The sequence below is a fragment of the Umbelopsis ramanniana genome (assembly GCF_025399195.1).
Source record: "Umbelopsis ramanniana AG unplaced genomic scaffold K450scaffold_52, whole genome shotgun sequence".
NCBI lineage: Eukaryota > Fungi > Mucoromycota > Umbelopsidomycetes > Umbelopsidales > Umbelopsidaceae > Umbelopsis > Umbelopsis ramanniana.
Window position 1 is genome coordinate 1 of NW_026252138.1, and position 20,300 is coordinate 20,300.

At 41.9% G+C, this 20,300-nt stretch overlaps 9 protein-coding genes across 9 annotated transcripts; 5 read left to right on the forward strand and 4 right to left on the reverse strand.

Annotated features, from left to right (window-relative positions):
• The first annotated feature begins 429 nt into the window (after window positions 1-429).
• Window positions 430-1,130, forward strand: K450DRAFT_252789 (uncharacterized protein). The gene has a single exon (XM_051590935.1). The coding sequence runs from the start codon at window positions 520-522 to the stop codon at window positions 844-846; it is 327 nt and encodes a 108-aa protein (XP_051442223.1). The 5' UTR covers window positions 430-519; the 3' UTR covers window positions 847-1,130.
• Window positions 1,131-1,459: 329 nt separating this feature from the next.
• K450DRAFT_252792 (uncharacterized protein) lies at window positions 1,460-1,911 on the forward strand. The gene is made up of 2 exons (XM_051590936.1): window positions 1,460-1,561; window positions 1,632-1,911. The coding sequence occupies exons 1-2, from the start codon at window positions 1,488-1,490 to the stop codon at window positions 1,714-1,716; spliced, it is 159 nt and encodes a 52-aa protein (XP_051442224.1). The 5' UTR covers window positions 1,460-1,487; the 3' UTR covers window positions 1,717-1,911.
• Window positions 1,912-4,257: 2,346 nt separating this feature from the next.
• Window positions 4,258-5,071, forward strand: K450DRAFT_252796 (uncharacterized protein). Its single transcript, XM_051590937.1, has one exon. It carries the CDS (start codon window positions 4,264-4,266, stop codon window positions 4,960-4,962), a length of 699 nt encoding a protein of 232 aa, XP_051442225.1. The 5' UTR covers window positions 4,258-4,263; the 3' UTR covers window positions 4,963-5,071.
• Window positions 5,072-5,180: 109 nt separating this feature from the next.
• Window positions 5,181-6,179, reverse strand: K450DRAFT_178072 (uncharacterized protein; the record flags this gene model as incomplete). Its single annotated transcript, XM_051584283.1, has 2 exons — window positions 5,181-5,501; window positions 5,586-6,179. The coding sequence occupies 2 exons, from the start codon at window positions 6,177-6,179 to the stop codon at window positions 5,181-5,183; spliced, it is 915 nt and encodes a 304-aa protein (XP_051442226.1).
• A 242-nt stretch (window positions 6,180-6,421) lies between these two features.
• Window positions 6,422-11,288, reverse strand: K450DRAFT_178069 (uncharacterized protein; the record flags this gene model as incomplete). Its single annotated transcript, XM_051584282.1, has 13 exons — window positions 6,422-6,756; window positions 6,827-7,126; window positions 7,194-7,363; window positions 7,434-7,974; window positions 8,040-8,164; window positions 8,222-8,339; window positions 8,405-8,567; window positions 8,631-9,694; window positions 9,755-9,821; window positions 9,909-10,043; window positions 10,108-10,252; window positions 10,312-10,550; window positions 10,620-11,288. The coding sequence occupies 13 exons, from the start codon at window positions 11,286-11,288 to the stop codon at window positions 6,422-6,424; spliced, it is 4,071 nt and encodes a 1,356-aa protein (XP_051442227.1).
• A 194-nt stretch (window positions 11,289-11,482) lies between these two features.
• K450DRAFT_191446 (uncharacterized protein) lies at window positions 11,483-12,239 on the forward strand. The gene is made up of 3 exons (XM_051584454.1): window positions 11,483-11,635; window positions 11,703-11,861; window positions 11,944-12,239. The coding sequence occupies exons 1-3, from the start codon at window positions 11,633-11,635 to the stop codon at window positions 12,094-12,096; spliced, it is 315 nt and encodes a 104-aa protein (XP_051442228.1). The 5' UTR covers window positions 11,483-11,632; the 3' UTR covers window positions 12,097-12,239.
• Window positions 12,044-17,171, reverse strand: K450DRAFT_252812 (uncharacterized protein). The gene is made up of 14 exons (XM_051590938.1): window positions 16,375-17,171; window positions 16,179-16,317; window positions 16,089-16,109; window positions 14,999-16,015; window positions 14,740-14,931; window positions 14,568-14,672; window positions 14,171-14,494; window positions 13,836-14,105; window positions 13,750-13,764; window positions 13,375-13,682; window positions 13,158-13,306; window positions 12,960-13,083; window positions 12,305-12,893; window positions 12,044-12,237 (listed from the first exon to the last, which is right to left on the reverse strand). Exons 1-14 carry the CDS (start codon window positions 17,146-17,148, stop codon window positions 12,179-12,181), a joined length of 4,086 nt encoding a protein of 1,361 aa, XP_051442229.1. The 5' UTR covers window positions 17,149-17,171; the 3' UTR covers window positions 12,044-12,178.
• A 206-nt stretch (window positions 17,172-17,377) lies between these two features.
• K450DRAFT_252815 (uncharacterized protein) lies at window positions 17,378-18,733 on the forward strand. The gene has a single exon (XM_051590939.1). The coding sequence runs from the start codon at window positions 17,438-17,440 to the stop codon at window positions 18,599-18,601; it is 1,164 nt and encodes a 387-aa protein (XP_051442230.1). The 5' UTR covers window positions 17,378-17,437; the 3' UTR covers window positions 18,602-18,733.
• K450DRAFT_252817 (uncharacterized protein) lies at window positions 18,687-20,245 on the reverse strand. Its single transcript, XM_051590940.1, has 3 exons — window positions 19,890-20,245; window positions 18,892-19,828; window positions 18,687-18,816 (listed from the first exon to the last, which is right to left on the reverse strand). Exons 1-3 carry the CDS (start codon window positions 20,088-20,090, stop codon window positions 18,773-18,775), a joined length of 1,182 nt encoding a protein of 393 aa, XP_051442231.1. The 5' UTR covers window positions 20,091-20,245; the 3' UTR covers window positions 18,687-18,772.
• Between the last annotated feature and the right edge of the window lie 55 nt (window positions 20,246-20,300).

Sequence of the window (20,300 nt, forward strand, 5' to 3'; positions counted from 1 at the left end):
GCTTCGCTCGCGCGCAGAATACTTTAGTATATGTTATTGCGACGCGTTACTCGCTGACGCTCGTAACCCTTTCGCAATAAAAGATTCCTTAAAGTTCTACACATTTTCGTCGATTGATGCATTTTGTGGGATAAACCACCCCTACATGAGGTACGTACATGCTCATTTCGGTCAAGATTCCGCCCTCTTTATTTACACAGGGCATACTCTATGATCAAATAACTACAGGAGTGGCCATATCCTGAATCTCCGTGAAGGGAGGGTTAGATTTACTGCTATTCACATAAATCCAGGAGAGCACGAATCCCTGCTTTCCCTAAATGATGGCCGACATAGTCAACTCCTGCATTTCTGCCAGAAATATATAAGTAGTCTTTAACAACTACTATTCTGAAAAGACGAACCCAAACTCTTCTTCAAATGTAATTATTAGGAATACGCAAAATGATATACAATGTACATCAACAACAAGACTGACATAACGCTCTAACTTTGTTCATTTGTAGAAGACTCTTGTCAATGAAGTCTCTGCTTATCATACTGTTTCTCGTCGTTGCTACCTTTGCCTGGGACGTCGATAAATCAAGTCCAGACTGCACCGGAATAGTGGTTCCAGGCGTCCTTAACACCAAAACTGGAGTATATGTGGGAAATCAAAATTCGGCGTGCATCGCCAAGCACTGTAAATGCCGCGTAATTGCGTCTGGATCAACTTTTCCTCCCAAGCTGCAAACATTACATTGCACAGACCAGGCCGGTTGCCAATATGACAACGTTCATCCAATGCGCAGATTAGCCTCCCCGGGTTGTCAAGCTGCCGTACTGAAAGATAGTGATTGTCTGTAATGTATAGTAGCCAATTTGCCTTTTACATCACTATAATCCGATATTCTATCGCTATCTGTTCTCCCAGATACAATTACCCTTATAAATGCTTAGAGTTGAACGAATTTTTCTTCCAGTTGGCATCCCGTGTCCGAGCATTTCAGTGATACCTGCCAAATCTTTGATATTCGTTCACCTGATCGTCCTGTTGTCGTAATACTAATATCGTAGACTTCTACTCTGGGTTGCCCAGACTGTGAGATAGTTTCAGCTGCAGAAGTAATCTGAGTTACGTGTGCTTGTTTTTACTTCCATCTTAGAGGCGGCTGTTAGTCACTACAATGTAGTCATTTGCTCTTCCCATTGCGATGCACGTTTGCTTAAGAATTGAGTGCATTTCGTTTGTCATTCGGCTCAAGTCAACTGCATGGATTCGTTCGTTGCGCTCTTTCGTTTTTTCTACAGTTCCATCACACAGATCAATTGAGTCTTCGACGCTAGCATAAACTGCAGTATCTCTTTGTAGTCGCCATCAAGCAGCTCACCATAGCCTACTTGCCTTTGTAAAGTTGCCTTTAATGGAAATATACGTATTTATGTCATAAAAACAAATGGCATGCATCTTGCTGTACCTTTACACCAAACGCTCAAATCGGCTATTCATGGCGACAGCCGTATACTGGAGAGCGCGTAGATGTCGCAGGGCGAGTTTGAGTCTATGTAACTTAGGCATTCACTCGAGAAAATGAACATTAATGCTCGCCACTAAGGTCGATATTATCATCCATAACCGAAATTCAATTTACCTGGTCCTGGCGTTCAAATGAGCTATCACTGAGAAGGACAAATCAATTGGTTGAGTTGATGCCGCATAGGAGTTGTCGCGTTTAAATCGTTTGTATCTGGCGATGACGATTATGAAATAGTGAGAGAATATGACACAAGAAAATAAAATGGTATAAAAATGGACTCAAGTTGGAAATGAACGGAATGGAGTTGGGGAAGGGTGGAATGTAGAACGACATTCATGGCATTCTCGATGAACTTGAGGTTCTGATTAATATTTTAAAGCCCGCTGATGTCAAAATTTCGTTTGGCCGCCTGTCTATTCTGTAAATTTGAATTACTCCAGCTTTTAAGGCTCATTTCTGTCGTTTTTACATATAAACACAGTCTTCTAATGCGTGGGTTTAAAAACGAAGCTCTGTAAATTTCACTACGCTTTCAAGTAAGCAAGAGCTGTCCTGATAGCTATCATCTTTAGTCCAACAAGCAAAAGATAGAGACATTATAAAACTGAACCAACACCAGCCTAACTATGTTATATTGTCAACCCTTGAACTACTTGAATTTTTTGATGAAGAACTTCTCTAGGAAAGTCGTTGCAGTCCATCGGGCTTCCGAACATGAGCGTAGACATCTCTTTTCCTGCGCCTCTTCTCAGGCTTCAGATCACTACAGTACATATCGATCAGGATTATATAGCTTTCAAATCATTATTAGAAGTAGCGAATGAACGGGAAATAATTATAGCATCTCTAGGCACATGTTCTTTCAATCCTTTGGGACTGAACTAAGAAGTATAGTAAGACGCTCCCGGTCAGACTTTCTCATAGGAGTGGTCAATGATATTGTATTATTATGCTAGGATATTTTTCTGAGACGTCATTACTAATAAATATATGTACAGACTTACCAATCTTTTAATTTTGCTTTACTTGACGCTACAATGATGGTTAACATCCTTTTTAAATCATTGATCAATTTCGTACTTACAGTGATAGAATAACGTCTCATCTATGTACAAGATGATCCTTAAAATATACCGAGGTGTGAAACGGTTTAATTTTCTGCTATTTCTTTTTTGATATTAAAAAAAAAATAGTATGCAAAAGCTACGGGCGGTAAAGTAGGCTCTTTGGCAGAAAAATTGCAACTCGCAAAGTGATTAAGGGAGTTCTTGACTTCATAAAGCATTTCAGAAAAAGTCACTAGAGCACATCACTCGCCAGATAAAATGAGAATTATATTCGTAAACTTTGAAGAGTAAGTAATGACAAAAGAGTTATAATAGGGATCAAAGTTTGAATTGATGGTTCGAATGAGATGACCTTTAGGTACTCCTTGGTCATTTGACGGTCTCACATTACTTAGTCTAGAGCGTAGATGTTTTTGCTCGACGTCAAAAGTCGATGGATGAAGCAGGTCTGATTGCTAGAGAGTCCCTTGCTGAACGAAGTTTCTTCATTTTCTTTAAGAAGCAAGTTATATCCTTTTCGAATTTCTTTAACTTGTCGCCTTCAAACTGTATCCTGTTCTTTCGCTATTGTTTGGCTTTCCGTCCAAGTACTAACCGTATAATCTTTCTTGAGGTCAAATGCACGCGGCAGGCCGTTTTTTTACTACTTTCATTTCAAAATCAATTACAGTAATAACATCGAAGTTTCATTATTTTTTTCCATTTCTATTAAGTGTAACCAACACTGAAGCCTGAGGAACAAACCCCACAGTCACCCTAAAGTTTTCATATCTATCCACCTCAACTAAAGGCTGCATGGGATAATTAATACAAAATAACTGAGCAAAATAATATGGACATGTTGTGAGCATGAGATATTACCAGCTTTGACGGCGCTTTGTCGCTTTTAACATTATATCTAAATCAAGTTCCAGGCACTCATGCAACGGATGTTGCCGCTTTGAGCTTGAGTTTGTTGATCCTATTCAAAGCACTTGATTCAAAAGAATTAGGAGTAGAGGTAATGTAACCAGTGATTGGCTTGATGTTGAGGATAATCGAATATGGTGTCAGTTTACCTTGGTGTCTATGCATCCTGGTGGCATAGGCCATATAGGCCGTGGTATTGTCGTTGGTTTGACATCAGAAGAGGAAGACAGAGCAATAAATACGATATCTATCTACATTATTTGAGATTTATTGGAATAAGTTGTAGGCGCATCCTTGAATTTTTAATAGCTTTACATCAATTTCCTTGAAGGACAGGGCGAAAAGGAAAATGCGGCGGTATATCGAGAGATCAAGCAAAAAATCGGAAATTCAATCTGGGAGATTAAGTTCAAGTTCTCACAGTTGCTGAAATTAACAAACGCTGAACGTAAAGAGAGATTGCGTGCAGATTATTGATAAAACAATTGATGCATCTTATATGTTATTATATGTTTTATTTTTTGTATTACTGATTTCGAGCATGGTGTGGTATTCAGCGCGATAAAATGAATGGAATCAGTGTTGACTTTAATTTGGCTGATCGAAATTGAAGCACCACAGTCAGCAAGTATAACGGAAGCAGTCTGCTTAAATGTTTCCAAGATTTTGTCTCCCCACAGCCGGTGACTAATTATCCCATTTTGTTATAGTCAAAATTCTACGTTAGCATATAAAAACTCTTGGCTTTTTTCCTGCTTCAATACTTTTCGATGAGTTCGACAATCACGGCAAGCTTTGCTGGTTTACCTGGCCCCTCAGCTCGAGTAAATTACGATGAAAATACCAAGGTTGAACAACTCTCTCTCCTGGTGGCGGAGAGTCTTGGAATTGTCTCTGAAAACCCTTTTATACTTGAAGACAAGGATGGAAATCCTATAGATCACATTAGGCAACTTAACAGCTTGTCCCACGTATACTTGGTGGTAGACAAGGAAATTATTCTTATCAACCCGGACACTTCTGCTCAAATCGTCAAGAGGAGAACTCTGTACTTGCGGCCATTCATTTTGTATACCTTCATGTCAGGAGCAACTGAACTGTTACTACTGAGCATCTCAATCATCTTTTTCTCAGGCTTATATGACATTCACATCAAGTTCATATGGACCATGGTGTTTTGCACTATAGGCATGGGGTCGACGATGGGTTCTTTGACAAACTATTTCATCACTGATCGATATACCGGATCCAAGGCCGTTTGGATGAGTGCAGTCCTTAGTTCTGTTGTACTGAGCGCCTGTAACGGACTTTGTTACGTGCTTGCAACTCATTTCGACTACTTTGGAGCTGTGTCTCACCCTTGGTACTTCCATTTGAGATACCCACTTATCTTTCTTGCTGGTTACGAGAATGGAAAGCTGCTGTATACAGAGGCTGGGTTCAAAAAGCTCACACGTCTAGGCATTTGAGGCTCAAGGTTTATTCAAATTAGTTCATCTTTGGTTTAACAATAAAAAATGAGAATGAGTTGAGGTGTCATGACATCTATTTAAATGCCTTCTTATGCTTGCTTTGCCATGTTTCAGAGGTACACTGCCCGGGCTGCTGTGTTGGTATTATTTAAAAAAGGAAATCCAGTCCGATCTACGCCTTGACAGTTTCTTGAAAGGCTATAACCTTGCCAAGGTTATGCGTTGTTTTGCTTTTCTTCTTGTTCAGTAACTTTGGTGGAATATTTCCAAACCTTTTCTCGCGCTTCTTTTGTTTGAAACTTGGTAGGTTTGATCGGATCGCCCGTGGAATTCAGTAGCCCCCATCCGCCAGTTTTGTTGGATCCCGTCAATCCTGATAAAAGATGATCGGCTACATCGTCTGGATTCTTGCTTAAAAGTAGAAGAGGTTTGGATGCAATGCGCAAATACCAAGGAAGAGTAGACACAAGGTTGGTGTTTACAATGCCGGGATGTGCATGGTAGAAGGCGATATTTGGGTTTCTTTCACTCAGTTCCTGTAATATCAATCATTGGCAAGGACGCCGTTAAAATATGATGCTATATAACCAGGTACATTGAAAGAAATAAAAATACAATACCTCCACCATTAAATCGTTGCAATTGGAACCATGCGAGGCAGCCGATGCAAGACTAAAGTTTTTAGTCAAGCCAATGTCATTTAAATCCAAGGTTCGTCCTTCACCAGCAGCAAAAACTGAGAGGACGTTGACACGTTGTCCCTGGTTCGCTGCTGAAGTTAACATAGGCATCATCCGGTTTATCAAATTGAAACGGCCAAAGAAGTTGACAGCCAACTTCTCATCAATTCCATCCTCAGTCTCTGTTCTAGGTTTCATTGAAAGGAAGCCGGAGCTGATAATGAGAAGATTGAATGATTGATGATTCTCAGCCAGCTTATTAGCTAGAAGTCGAGTATCTTTCATCTTCGTCATGTCGCACTTTTCGAAAGAGTAAGATCCTTCCTTGTTGATGGCTTTCAAAGCGTCCACTGTCTCTTGTCCACGCACCTCGTCTCGCCCTGATACAACAATAAGCGGCTTCTTGGTATATTGAGCGATCTTAAACGCTATACTTTGGCCGATTCCTGAGGTTCCTCCGACAATAAGAGCCGAAGCAGATTGAAGTTTAAAGAAATCAGCGTTTAAACCTCTTGCAGTCGCCAAGTTCACCATATGAATTTTTTTTTTGGTTGTGAATGGGTATGAAGTCTCTAATTGCCTTTCAATTAGCGACAATTTTATATTTTTTGGCGGACATTGGACGCGTCATCTGCCGCGTATACTCAATGTTTCGGAGAAACAGATTCGCCAAAGAAAAAAAAATTCCACAGTAAGCACTTAAGCACTGAACCAAATAATAAAGATCAAGTTTGGATAATACATCTGATATTTTAAAAGCTTGTTTACAATATTATTTACAAACGCTTCCTCTCATCTTCCATATCAGCAAGAATCCGTTTGAAAAGTTTCTTGGATGGTTTCTTGTGATGTTCTTCTCGAAGCTGTGAGTATCCATCTCGAGTGACTGGCCTCATACTTCCAGAGCTAAGCATATCTAGAGCCCATGGGAATAAATATTTTTCACAGCAAGTACATAAAATGAAGTTGGTAAGCGCTACCAGAACAAGGACGCATCGAAATTCGAAGGGCATATTTTCCAGTTCCAACATTTCGTTCAAAAATCGTGGCGGATACAAGGTTGTTACCACTGTGAGCAGCGTGAGCACAATGAGTGTTATGATAAGTCGAACTGTAAATAAAGAATGATTAGGGAACATAGTCCTATAGCACTATTGCAGTATACAGAATTAAATTCTTACCATTTGACCATACCGGCTGGCGATAAGGCGGGCCCACACTGAACACCACAGCAACCAAAATATATTGATAGCATGACAGCAAAAAGAGTACAGTGTTTTCAAAACACTCAATATTTTCGCCATCTGGATCGTAATCAGGGGGAGAATACCATTCTTGGGTTCGTATGTAAAAGTACATGGCAAACTGGAAGGACGAATTAATGATAATATGACCGATCAATGATACCAGTACTTTCTTGGACATGAGACTGGCAGTTGGTCGCTTCCTGTACAAGTATGGCCAAGCGCTAGTGTACCCCACTATAACATAGTAGTAATGTCAGATTTAGATAATAAAGGCCCAAGTTATTAGATATGGGTTACTTACTGTATACCGCTATCGGGAGAATAAGGAAGAGATCAATGTATAAAAATTGAAAATCACCAAGGTTGCTATCAAAAGCATATAGCAGCGTCACCGTGGTGAACTGGATGATACTGTACAATGCCATATACTTGAAGCAGCTAAAGCTAGTAACAAGAGCAGCCCGTCCTTCCCTATAGTTGAAAATGATTTTGTTATTACAGGCAATGATGCATTTACACAACGAAATGACCAATGACTTACTTGATAACATCAATTACACATCCAATGTCCATTGTATTACTGGTGAAAGGAGCAGCAACAGACGCTTCTGCTTCAGATAACGATATGCCAATATCTCCTGCCTTCAGTGCACCACAGTCATTTGCACCATCGCCACAGAAGCCGACACAATAATCTAGTTGCTGGAGTTTTTCTACAAGCTCCTGCTTCTCATCGGGTGACATCCTAGCAAAGATCTGACCAGTAACAAGCATTCTGGACAGAATTTCAGGAGGAGCGTAGTCGACCATCCACCGGAAGGCTTCACCGGTCACAGCGAGATAGTAAAGACCATTTGAATTAGCAAAGGGTCCGTCTCCATGACTTGCAGTCTGCGCTGATGTTTCTGGCAAAAGGGTGTGGTTGTGGAGAGTATAGCCTTCTTGCAACACACTCTCCCATTTTATGATGGAATTTGGATCAGACGATGACCCTTGAATGAACCTTGGGATGTATATTTCGGCATTTTGATCCACTAAGCTGCATTCACGAGATACGCTTACGGCCGTAAGAACGTTGTCACCTGAGAAAAACAAACCATAAATACCATACTTCGTAGAATGCTGAAGCAACAACCAATATACATACCAGTGCACATAATTTGTCTAATGTTGGCTCGTCTAAGGGTATCGATAGCCGGGGTTGTGCCTGGTTTCAATTTGTTCTCAAAAATAATGAACCCAATAAAGGTCAGTCCGATTTCCACCTCTTGTCTGTTGTATGCAACGTCAGTAAGTGTTTTTGATTTTCGTTATACTTGGTATGCTTACCTCTTCAACTTGTGAAGTTTGTGCCATTTGACGTTGGTCAAAGTCTTTGATGCACAGGCTATAACACGGTATCCACGATGGGTGTACCAGTAGAGACGTTCATTGTAATCCTGTGGGACTGGCATGTACAGTGGTTAGCAACTACACCAGCAGAAAAACCGATAAACTAATTTTTGCACTTACTTGTCTCAGGAAGACAAACTTCGCTCATAACTTCTGGAGCACCTTTGACGAACACTTCCATATGAGGTTTAGATAAGTCTCTGACAATAACGCTCATCCTTCTAAGAGACGAAACAAATTCGAAGGAGTGGATGATGCCTAGTTCTACCAATCCATTATTCATCTATATGCAAAAGCTTTAATATACATTTTTGCACACAGTCATCGTATGTTTTCTGAAATTTACCTCGGCTGCTTCAAAAGAAATGTTGAATTTTTTGGCGCCTTTCGGCCGGACTACAGTTGGAACAATTCCTTTCGACATTTTACTACCACCGTGTTCTGCGCTTTCGGAAACTGACTTCGCTCCAATGGACGTGGCGCCTCCGCTTTCTTCTAATTCCCAGTCTATGAAATCGAACATTTTGTGGTCTAGAGGATCGCCAACGAGCTCTTCGTTTACTAGTTTTAACGAGTGGCATGTAGCCATAGCATGGAAGATTCGACCTGACGTCGTAATAGTGTTTTGTTCGTCCGCTTCAATTTCAGGTGAACTTTTCATCTCGTCGGTGAACCGAAGGCTACCATTGTCGTTCTGTACTGCACGAACGCCATGAATATCCAATCCGTCCTCGGTTAAGGTACCGGTCTTGTCGAAGCACATGCAGTCCACCTTTCCGCCAATGTTGACACGAGGCGGAGAGATACAAAATATGCCAGAGTCTCTGAGCCGCGAGATAGCAAAACTGGTACCAATTTGCATAGTTGCAGGCAGAGCTGGTGGTACGACAATGGTGATCAAATCCAAAGCTCTCAAAATCATGGTTGTTCTATCAACACCTAGACGTATGAAGTTGATAGATGATGCCAGGAACCCAAACATAGCGATTATAGCCAAAACGCCAATAAAGCGGAACGAATCACGATAAAATTGGAACTGGTTTGGCTTGGGGAACAGCATACTTCGTACTAGTGAGCCTTTAGAGGTATTGAAACCAGTCCTCAGAACCATAGCAGTGGCGCTTGTTACTCCTCCAACGGATGGTGTTGCTCGTACTCTTACAACCTTGGTGCCCATAAACATAAAGTGCTTTGAGCGTTCAGACGGAATGCTTGAGGAAGCCAGACTAAATGCTTTGAGTACAGTATCTGTGATAGGTACTTTGGATACCGGAATGGATTCACCAGTGAGCATGGACTCATTCATAATACAGTCTCCTGTGAGGAGAACTGCGTCACAGGGAAAGGTGTGTAAAGTCGTTATATCAATGACGTCTCCTACGGCCAGATCATGGGAAGAGGTACTTCGCCCTTTTCAAAAAAATTAGTCTGGTGCGATGCTCCAATCATATATACAGTCTCTCAACTTACAGTTGTTGTTACGCATGACTCTAACGTTACATTCGAACTTTGACATTTCCCTCATCCGTTTGATAGTCTGAAAAGTGCAAGAAGGTGTCAGAGAATGATGCGTTCAAGAAAGATGGATCTACAATGCTATGATCGATGATAGATTGACCCTTACCGTCTTTGTTTCCAGCAATGTACTAATAATGCTCACAGCACTGATAATGAAAATACAAAAAGCATAATAGTAATAGTCGTCCATGCACCAAAGTAGGATGCTGAAAATTTGGAAGACATAAAATGGATTCAATACCTGATAGTAGAGGCAAAATCAGTTGTGTGCATTTGTACAATGAATGATATGACTCGTAACAAACCTCATCCACCAACAGCTTCAAAGTAGGCTTTTCCTCGATATCAATTGAATTTGTTCCAAATACTTCCAACCGCTCCAAGTGCTTTTCTCTCGTGAGACCTGGCTTAAGCGCCTTGACTGTAATCCACGACTTGTCTTTCCAAAATCTAAATATCAACCTATTAGACTGGATTTTGACACTAATCTCATGCTCATGCAAACCTACCCAACGACATGAAACATCTCCAGGATGGGGTTGAAAGCTAAGCGGACGTATTGATAGTTCAAAGTAATCAAGTGGGGTAAATTTTGCTGAAGATCAATGTGGTGGAGCATGGTTCGACCTTGTTGGGCTCTATATGTCTCGATCTCTTGCTTGAGCTGTTCCTCCGCGAAAACCGAAGTCAAAGTGCCATTGTAATAGACATTGGTGGGCTTTACCATGGTTGTTGCTCCCCATTGATTCTAGAATGAAATCAATCTTGATTAAGGATATACCGCTATGGAAATGCAAAAAGTGACCAATCAGCGTACCTGTATGACAAACCACTCAGCCTTACCCATCGGAGACCGTATACCTATCCATTTTACCCATAGGTGAGGCATCCACCTACAAACCAGCCATACCATACCAAGACTGAGAACGCAAGATACTCGGTAAAGGTACAAACGAGCCATGTTGTATTTATAAGCCTCAATTATCAATTCCATGTCTTCCTCCGGTAGCAAAAGGCGTTGGTATCCCTCCAAGTGATCTACTTCATCACCCGCATGTGATAAATCTATCTGAGAATAGTTTTGCACCCCAGATGGCTTTGTGTTTGTATTTTTCGCGGCAGTTATCTGCCTTGCAATTTGCTCTTCATCGTCGTCGCTGGATAAACCACTTTGGCTGCTATCGTCATTGTCAATCTCACTGTCATCGTCCTCGTCTGAAGATTCTCCTTCACTATCATCTTCGCTCGCTTCTTCACCTGCAGCCGTACCGCGTCGTCTTCTCCTATGCAATCCCGATCGGAATCTGCTATGCGTGTGGGAGGTGTTTGAAGTCCTGTGTGATTGCAGTGCCTCGTCAAGATAAGGAACCTTTGGGCTGCTGTTTCGGGGTAACTGATCTACAAAGCTACTGGAACGACTTAAACTTGTGAGTGGATCTTCTTTGGTATTTGCTAACGTAGGGTTATGTATGGGAGGAGCAGACATCAACGGAGCAGTTGAATCCCGTCTCTTCTTCCCTTTGGCCGTATTGACTGCGGCAGTCAGCATTGGGTTCACAATAGCAGTGTCGGCCGACACAATTTTATCTGCTTCATTGGCTGAAGTGCCGTATTTCGGACGGTCTACAGAAGAATATTTTGGCATTCGCGTTCAGAATGCATGTAGCGATCACAGAATAGAATGTTTGAACCTCGAAAATTTCATTTCACAATAACTGAAGTTTCGCCGATCAGTCACGTGCCTACTTGAAACCAGCGACCTGCTCCGTTATTTTTTGTTGGCCCACGCTTTTCATTACAGTAGATCCAACAGCCAACCAAGCAAGCAATATGGTACATATGTCAAGACTTATCACCAGTTCGATCATAGCAACATATCATTTTCTAACAACTTTTGTAGCTCTTCTATTCTTTTTTCAAGACTCTTGTAGATCAGACAGTTACCATCGAACTCAAAAACGATCTCGCCATTACCGGAACCTTGGTGTCTGTAGATCAGTTCTTGAACATCAAATTAGACAACATAAAGGTGGTAGATGAAGCTCGATACCCACACATGGTAAATTCCGTTCTTTCGATCAACCTACCACTTTCATACGACGCTTGACTGTTCTAAATCCAATTCATCGCATTCTATTTAGATAACCGTCAAGAATTGCTTCATTCGTGGTTCAGTGGTTCGCTATGTCCAACTGCCTTCGCAAGCCGTCGATACAGCGTTGCTTCAAGATGCTGCAAGAAGAGAGGCTGCTCAACCATCAACTGCACAACAAGGAAATGTTAGAGTGAAATAGTCGACTGTAATATGTTTGAGACTCTATCTTTCAACATTGTATTATAAAGAAGTTATCCACACTTAAACACGTCTATTATCTATTACACGCCATCGCTGCTGATCAGCTTTAGCATGGCATCTATGATTGGTGATGTTGTTACTGTGGCAAAGATAACATTGAGTGTTTGGTTCAGGCGTACAGTGCATGCAATTGAATATGGGTTTACCTTCTAATGATGGGTCCTCAATTTTGGCGTCCAAAAGTGAGTTGAGTAGCCAACGAAGTTGGTGCACCAATGTACCAATTCGAGGCCATGCTCTCATTTTAATCCAGGAGTCACTACCAACAGACAGACCACGATTGTGGTGATCTACCTTGACTGTACCTCCGAAGAGCAAAATGGAGTACAATGGAATTTCTGTGCCGTCGCGAAGGAACGTTTTGGACGTTGCCATTTTCGAGAAATAGGTCAAGAATGGAGGGGAGTAGTTTGTCACGCTAAATAACATGGATGATGGATGAACGAATACGCGTCCGTCGTCTTTGGTATAGAACTTGATTTCTCGTGCTTCTTTTTCACGTTCAACGGTACCAGAAAGCACCTTATCATATTTAGCATCAGGAAGATTAACCTTGACGATATTAGGGTTCAAGCCAGCGAAAATGATGCTTTTGATAAGGTTAATGTTTTCAGAATTTTTGTTGTATATTTCGTAGTCGCTCTTGTTTTGCGCGAATCCGACACCTTGAAGAGCCTCTAGCAGCTGCTTTTTCAAAGAACTGATTTCCATCAGAGTATTGTATGCCAAATAATTCTTTAAAACACCAGTGTTAGACTACGTAGTACTCTTAAAAGGACCTATGGATTTGTTACACTTTACCTGATCGCAGAACTTTCGCAGTGCGCTCTGGCCCACTTTTTGCTTCCTAAGGCTGTCCCATTCTTGGTATGCTCTCATATCTGTTAGCCAGTCACTATTTCCAACAAAGAACTTTTCCCGTGCCCTGAATAAAAAGAAATGTTTAGGGCTCTAATGGTTTGATCACTCGGCTCGGAGATTCGATGCTCTGATACGTACTTTCGCGCTTCGTCACGTTGCTCCATGGGAGAGTAGAACGGGCTCTTGAAGGACATGATAGCAGCGATAATCAGGATAGGATCCAAACAGCGGAAAACAGCACCAAACAATATCATTTTACTAATTTTGAGATCGGCAGGAATATTTGCCTGTGTGTTTGAAAGAGAAATGTTAGATACAAAAGAGATTGGCAAAAAATGACCGGGAATGAACGTACCATATGTTTTCCGAGCGCTGTGAGTTTTCCTTCAGGAGTTTCATCTATAGCACTTACGTTCTTGAGAGTAACGATAGCTTGGGCTAATGCCTGCATTGATGGCGGATCAATGGCTCTTTGCAAGAACTTCGTCACGTCGCTTTCTCCCATAGCCTTGATTTGAAGACAAAGTTGCTCCAATGGTGTTCGCAAAAGCTCTGGGGTTTGCTGGGCTTGCATGTTACCCTCCGCTTCACGAGTATATAGCTTAAAGCACTGTCCAGGACGAGTACGGCCGGCACGACCTCTTCGCTGCTTGCATGAAGCACCTATAAACCTGGGATTTAATAACAAGCAACGACGAAAACTAAATAAATGTTTAGAGACTTCACTTACGAGATGCCCAAGTTTCTATCATTGATTGCGAGGAACGCCATTAGTCAAGGGTCTGATTTCTTTATTTTCCCTTTTGCTGTACTTACCTACGAGTCGCATCATATTCGTAGCAGCGTCGAACTGCGTCTCTTTCACTCGGCCACTATCAATGACATATATAATTCCGTCAATGGTAATACTAGTTTCGGCAACATTAGTGGCTGCAACAATTTTGCGCACAGTCTTCGGCACAGACTTGAACACACGGGCTTGCTCTTGAGAAGATAATCCAGCGTGAAGAGGAAATAGTTCGAACGATGACTTGTTTGGAAGGAAGTCGTCTATCATGTCAAGACATCGTTTAATTTCCATAACACCTAAGCAAACAAATGGTTAATATTGTATGTTTGTAGGCTAACATTTCACCTTGTGTACATCATACCAGGCAAGAAGATAAGAATAGCCCCCAAGCCGTTGTCCATCTTTACGTCGTTCTCAGTAATGTACTTGACAGTACTGGCAATCAGTTCGTAATCAATACTGTCTTGGTTGCGGTACGGTTCTAGCGCTTTCACCGTCGAATCACTGTAACCAGCATTTCGGTATTGCTGCTGCCACGTTGCCAAGTCACTGTCTCCTGCTTTCTTCTTCTGCGTTTTAAGGTTAGATTTGTGACCCGTCTTTTCCAAAATGTCTTCCAGATAGTAATCAGTGACGGAATGGGTGAATCCGGGAATTTCAATAGTGGGTGCCTTGTTGAAGTAATCTGTGGAGAAGGTATGAAGCAAATAAGCATTAGTGTAACCATAGCCGTTCATAGATATATGTATGGGATGTACCTGAAAACAATTTCTGATTGATGGTGGCACTCATCAGTACAAGCTTGATGTCCTTTCGTTTGCTCAAAACATCTCGTAAGAGAACCAGCAAGAAATCGCTGTCAACTGAAGAAGCAGTCAGGCTAAGGTTGCATTATCTACTATGTATTTCCCTCAATAAGATTGGACGTACCTGAACGTTCGTGGACTTCATCAACCATGATGTGACTAACACCTTCCAGTAGAGGGTCAGATTGTAGTCTACGCAAGAGAACACCAGTGGTACAGAACAATAGGTTCGTGTTTGAAGACGATTTTGTCTCTCCTCTTATTGAATATCCAACCGAATTTCCTACAATGTCACAACGTTCCGTAGCAACACGATCTACATTTGTGAAACGATTTGTCAATTAAACAATGGATTGCGTTATTTCACTGGAGAAGGGGCATACCTGCAACACCAATGGCGGAAATACGTCTAGGCTGCGTACAGATTATATTACATTTGGAGCCTTGCTTGCTCTTGATCTCCTGATCAAGAATGAATTGAGGAACTTGAGTAGTTTTGCCACATCCAGTTTCTCCACAAACGATAACGACCTGATTTTTCAACACAGCGTTTACAACTTGCTCTTTGAAGGTATAAGCCGGGAGATTGTTGCGAACTTTGCCAATGGCTTGATACTGCTCGGCTAAGTTCATCTCGTTCAGTTTTTCCACAAGTTTTTGAGACAAATCGGTCAATTCTTTCTCTGTAAGTTTTCGTTTGCGCTGTGTCTGTTGTTTAGATGTTTTCTTCTTTTGAGCTGGGATAGAAGGTGCAGAAATGAATGACTCTGTGACATCTCTCAATTTTGGAGGGTTATGTATGAGGTTTACAATGTTTTCGTTCAAATATTCAATACACATGTAAATCATAGGCATGTTGATGTTTGATCTTGCCTCTTGCATCACTTGCTTCATGCAAGCTAGACGGATATAGGATGGTAGCGCTTCGCAGTGTATGATGAATAGAGGAAGTTCGTACGGATAGTTGGAGCTTTTGGGAATCTGTATTTCTAAGGTAACCGGACAACCGTTGGTTGGGAGCGTTTCACCACTGGATGGTTTGATGTCGATTTCAAAATTCATATTGTCATTCTCATTCTTAATATTCACGCCGTTTTCGTAAATAGATTCCAAGGCTAAAATCTCGTCCTGTCTCATTCCCTCTAATTCTTCTTGCGAGACATCGGGATTACTGGCCGTTTCTGTATGATCCTCGTCCTCGATCAGACGTTGCAGAAGTATTTTCAAAGCTCCGGTTTCATCTCCACCAGCTTCTTCTAAAGCACTTGCGCATAGAGTTTGTGGGAATCCCAAAGTAGACATTCTTTGAATTAGCCAGTCTTTTCCAAGCGATTTGGTGGTATGCGATATGGTAGTCATATTCGGGTTGTACTTTGGACTCAAGAAGTTGCTAGGCAAGTCTTCAAAAGAGAAAAAAGTTAGTTGTGGAAACATTTAGCATAATATCATACTCAATCTAGCGCAAATTATTACCATCCTCAGGAACATGTAAGCCTGTTTTTTTGAATTAATGTCAGCCCAGCGAAAAAAAAAAAAGGACCCATATTAAAGTCTCATACTTACATAGCCAATCCAACGCAGAGTCCACATCTCGGCAATAATCTAGCGACTCATCAACATGGGCGGGGCGAAAGCCCATCTTGCAAAGCGTATTCTTAATGGGTTTCTTCTCTGCTTCTGTCTTGAGGGGTTCATCTTGAAACTAGTGGCCCAATCAGATATGTATGCTCTGCATGACTACTAAATGTGATTTACGTACCAGAGGATAATATCTGCTTTGATCTCGAATAACGTTTTCAACAAATGAACGATTTTCAGCATTCATGTGCACCAACGGTAGACTTTCCCAGTATTTTCGAATATTTTCGGGAACATCAGCATCCTCTCTCGGTTTCTCGCCAAATGTCTTTGATACCGGCATTGGAACAGATCTGTTGTCTGACTCTTTCGAGATTGATCTATCAACCAAATTTTGCCGTTTGGGTTCTGGTGGCCGAGCATTGAATGGATCAGACGAATACATCCACTCGTTCTGCTTTGTCTTTTCTTTATCCAAATTGAGCCACATATCCCGATGTTGTGGAGGCATTATGCGATACATTGGCATATGAGAATTAACACGATGCAGTACGTATGTTGCTGCTACATGTCTTGCTTCCACTGCAGTAGGCATAAAAAGGAAGGGTGGGGACATCTTGACTTGATCGACTTGCGAGGTCTTTTTGTTATGTTTGCCCAAAACAACAGTGGAAACGAATCCTTCCCTTGTCCGACCAACTTCAAAAACAGGTTTCTCCCATTGGTTCTTTTGACAGTGTTCGTATAAAAGTGTGGAAGGAGTTTTTCCTGTCCAATCGCCAAACAGTGATTTCCGCTCTGATTCGACTGCGGTTGATCCTGATCCAGCTGAATTGGAGTTGGCATTACCATTCTTCACTATCCGCTTCTTGGGAGCTTGATTCACTTTTTCCTTTGCCGCATCCTTACTCGGAGGATCAGCTTTTGCTGGCGGTTTTTTAGATTTTGGAGGCATTTAGGTATCAAGTAGGACTTTAACCGAACTGACAGAATTTTTCAAATACGATACACCCTTTTTTACAGCCATATTCTGGCAATGTATTATCGATTGGTAGACACTTTCCAATGACACTCAGAGTTTATACATATCTTTAATGTATAGCCTTATTATCTTTGTTAGTTTTACTGTTCAATGGTTGGACAGGATACCGTTATCAAAATAGTAGAAAGCAATGCCTTTGGCATGACCGCATACGTGCAAGGAAGCTGAGTTTCTTTTTCTTCTCCAACTTTCATCCCTCTGCATGCCAGATCTTACAACCGATTTCCGAGCCATTGCAAATGGTTTGCCAAAACCACCAGAGAGCAAGAATGAGAATCGAAGAGAGCCTTCCTTCGATCCCTTCATGAAAGAAGCTTATAGGATCGAGCAACATATTATCAGCCTGAAGGAGTTTCTTCTCATTACACGGAAGGCATACCTTCGTAATGAAGCACCAAAGCGAAAGCAGGGCAACCACCACACCAAACCGATTGCAGCTCAAATACCAGCTAGAGCCCAATTTGAAGGTTCACTGTTCTCAGCCTTTCCTAGGGTTATTACACAGCTCACTGACAAGGAGAGAGATGAAATCGATTTTCAAGCCAAAATGATCATAAGACGATGTATGGATAGGGTAAAGGATTTAGAAGACGCGGAAAAGATGCGACAGGATGCGGTAAAGGCTCAAAGTGCAAAACAGCTTTCTCGGTTTTTTAGCAACATACTTGCATCGACTGAGACCGCACGAAGTGATGACTTGTTGGCCGTTCATCGCAGTGGCGTTGTATGGCTTTTGAACAAGCGTTTGATGGAGGTGTCCCAGCTTCAGAAGAATCAGCAAGAGACGAGGCTGATGAAAGCAGTCGAGAAGAGCGAAAATCAATTGCATATGTCTAGCCTTCCTCCAACGAGATTCATAGCAAACCAATCGCAAAAGCCCACGAAATCAACCATACCCATGGATCGAAATTCAGCCAACGGTGGCGTTGAGAGCAGGTTCCAACAACTTTTTAACGATGGAGCAGCGGAACCAAAGCCTTCTGTGCAAACTTCAATCGACCCTTGGGAAGCAGATACAGGAAATGCGTTTGAAGATCAGTTGTCCCAAGATCAACTGCAGATGTTGGAGAGAGAAAATGATGCCATGCTATCAGAAATGGAAAATACCCTTAATCAAGTCCGCGATGCAGAAAAGGCATTATTGGAAATATCAACGTTACAGTCTCAGTTAACAAGTCATCTAGCTGTTCAAACTGCACAAACTGATCAGCTCTACGCTGAGGCAATTGCTACGACGGATAGGGTGGAACAGGGCAATCAACAACTAGTTCGTGCGAGAGAGAGAAATAGAGGTACACGAAAGATGATCCTTGCATTTTTGATTGGTGCAAGTTTTGTTCTCTTGTTTCTCGACTGGTACGATTAAAAGACGTGTAATAAATCATCCGGCGTTATTTCAACCTGGAATAGCTTATATCTAGACCCTGTAAAAACATTGCCACCTGTAACTACTGAATACACTTAAAAGGTGTCAATCCATGTTTTGAATTTGTCATCTCTACTTTGTCTACAACATGCCATTTTTATTTATAAGTTCTTATTGCTTTTCTGCGGTTTCTGCTGCTGGCGCCGTTTCTGCAGCTGCTGATTCTGAAGAGAGAAAAATGAATAAACGGGGTCATAAGATAGACTAACACCAGGGTTTTGAATACTTACCAGGCTTGGCATCTCCATTAACTTTAGGAGCCTCATTTTCCTTGTTTTGACCCTTGACCTTCTTCTTCTTTTCCTTCTTAGCGGCGGGCTTGGCAGTAGGGTAGGCCAACTCAACCAATTCCTTCATTTCAGCATTATCGAAGGCTTCTCGGATGGGTGCAATAAGTTCGTTTAATGCCTTGGTAGTGGCAGCCTTCAAATCTCCAGGATGAAGCTTCTCAGTTCTGAAATCCTCCTCCATATCCTCAAACTTGGTGTAAACCTGGTTTCCGCCATACTCCTCCTTACGCTCAACAGTGAACTCTGGCTTTCCATCATTCAGTGACTTCAATGGGAACCAGACAGACTTGATGAAGGACAAGATACCGTTTTCAGTAACATTACCAACTTCACAGAAAGCCTTCTTCAGCTTTCTCTTGACGGCGGCTGGGTCATCGAGAAGATCAATCTTTGAGTCGGGATCGGACGATGACATCTTTGAGCCTTGAAGACCGGGAACCATAGGGTTCATAAGATGCGCTCGCTTAGCATAACCCAGTTGTGGCATATACTTTTCTGCGAATGTGAAGATTTTGCGCTGATCGACACCACCAAACTGTGCGTCAACACCAAGATATTGTTCATCAAGAGCTTGCATACCGGGGTAGATCAAACCGGAAAGCAATGGGGAGTCGACTTGCTTAACGACTTCGGCACCGGCCTTTTTGGCATCGTGTTCAGTGACAGTAGCGGCAAGACGGAAGTTGTCCATAGCATATTCTTTGGAAAACTGGTAAGATGAACCAACAACAAACTTGAGCTTATTGATAGGAACGCCGATTGATGTAAGCACAGCTTTAATGAGTTGTTCGTAGTACTTTGCTCTGTGGTTGACAAGTTCGAGAGGTGCCTTCATGTTATCCAAGAAAGCGTGGATATCAGCAATCAGAACAGTGACCTGGAAAAAAAGGTAAGCCATGGAAGGAAATGTAATCCACGTCCATATGCCCGTAAGTTACCTCGCAGTCGGCAGTCAGGAAATCGGCAATCTTGGTCATGGCGACAAAGTAGCCCAAATGAGGTTTGCCAGTAGGTGCCGTTCCCCAGTACAACTTGAGATTTCTTTCAGCGAGGACTTTCTTAATTTCAGCCTCACCGAGGACCTCTTGAAGGTTACGGGAGATCAGTTCATACTTTTCATCTGCGGTTAATGAAGACATTTTGAAGGGGCAGTGAAATGACAAGATGTTGGAAGTGACAAGTCTGGGCTACAAAATTTTTTATAGGGCAAGCCACTGTGCCTGAATCCATCAAATCATGACTCACGGCAAGCAGAGAAAAACCTTGCGCAACATAGCTTGGAGCTGTAGCCAGTTAACTGTGGCCAGCTGTCAAATATTATGCTCCAACATTATTATACCTTTAACATA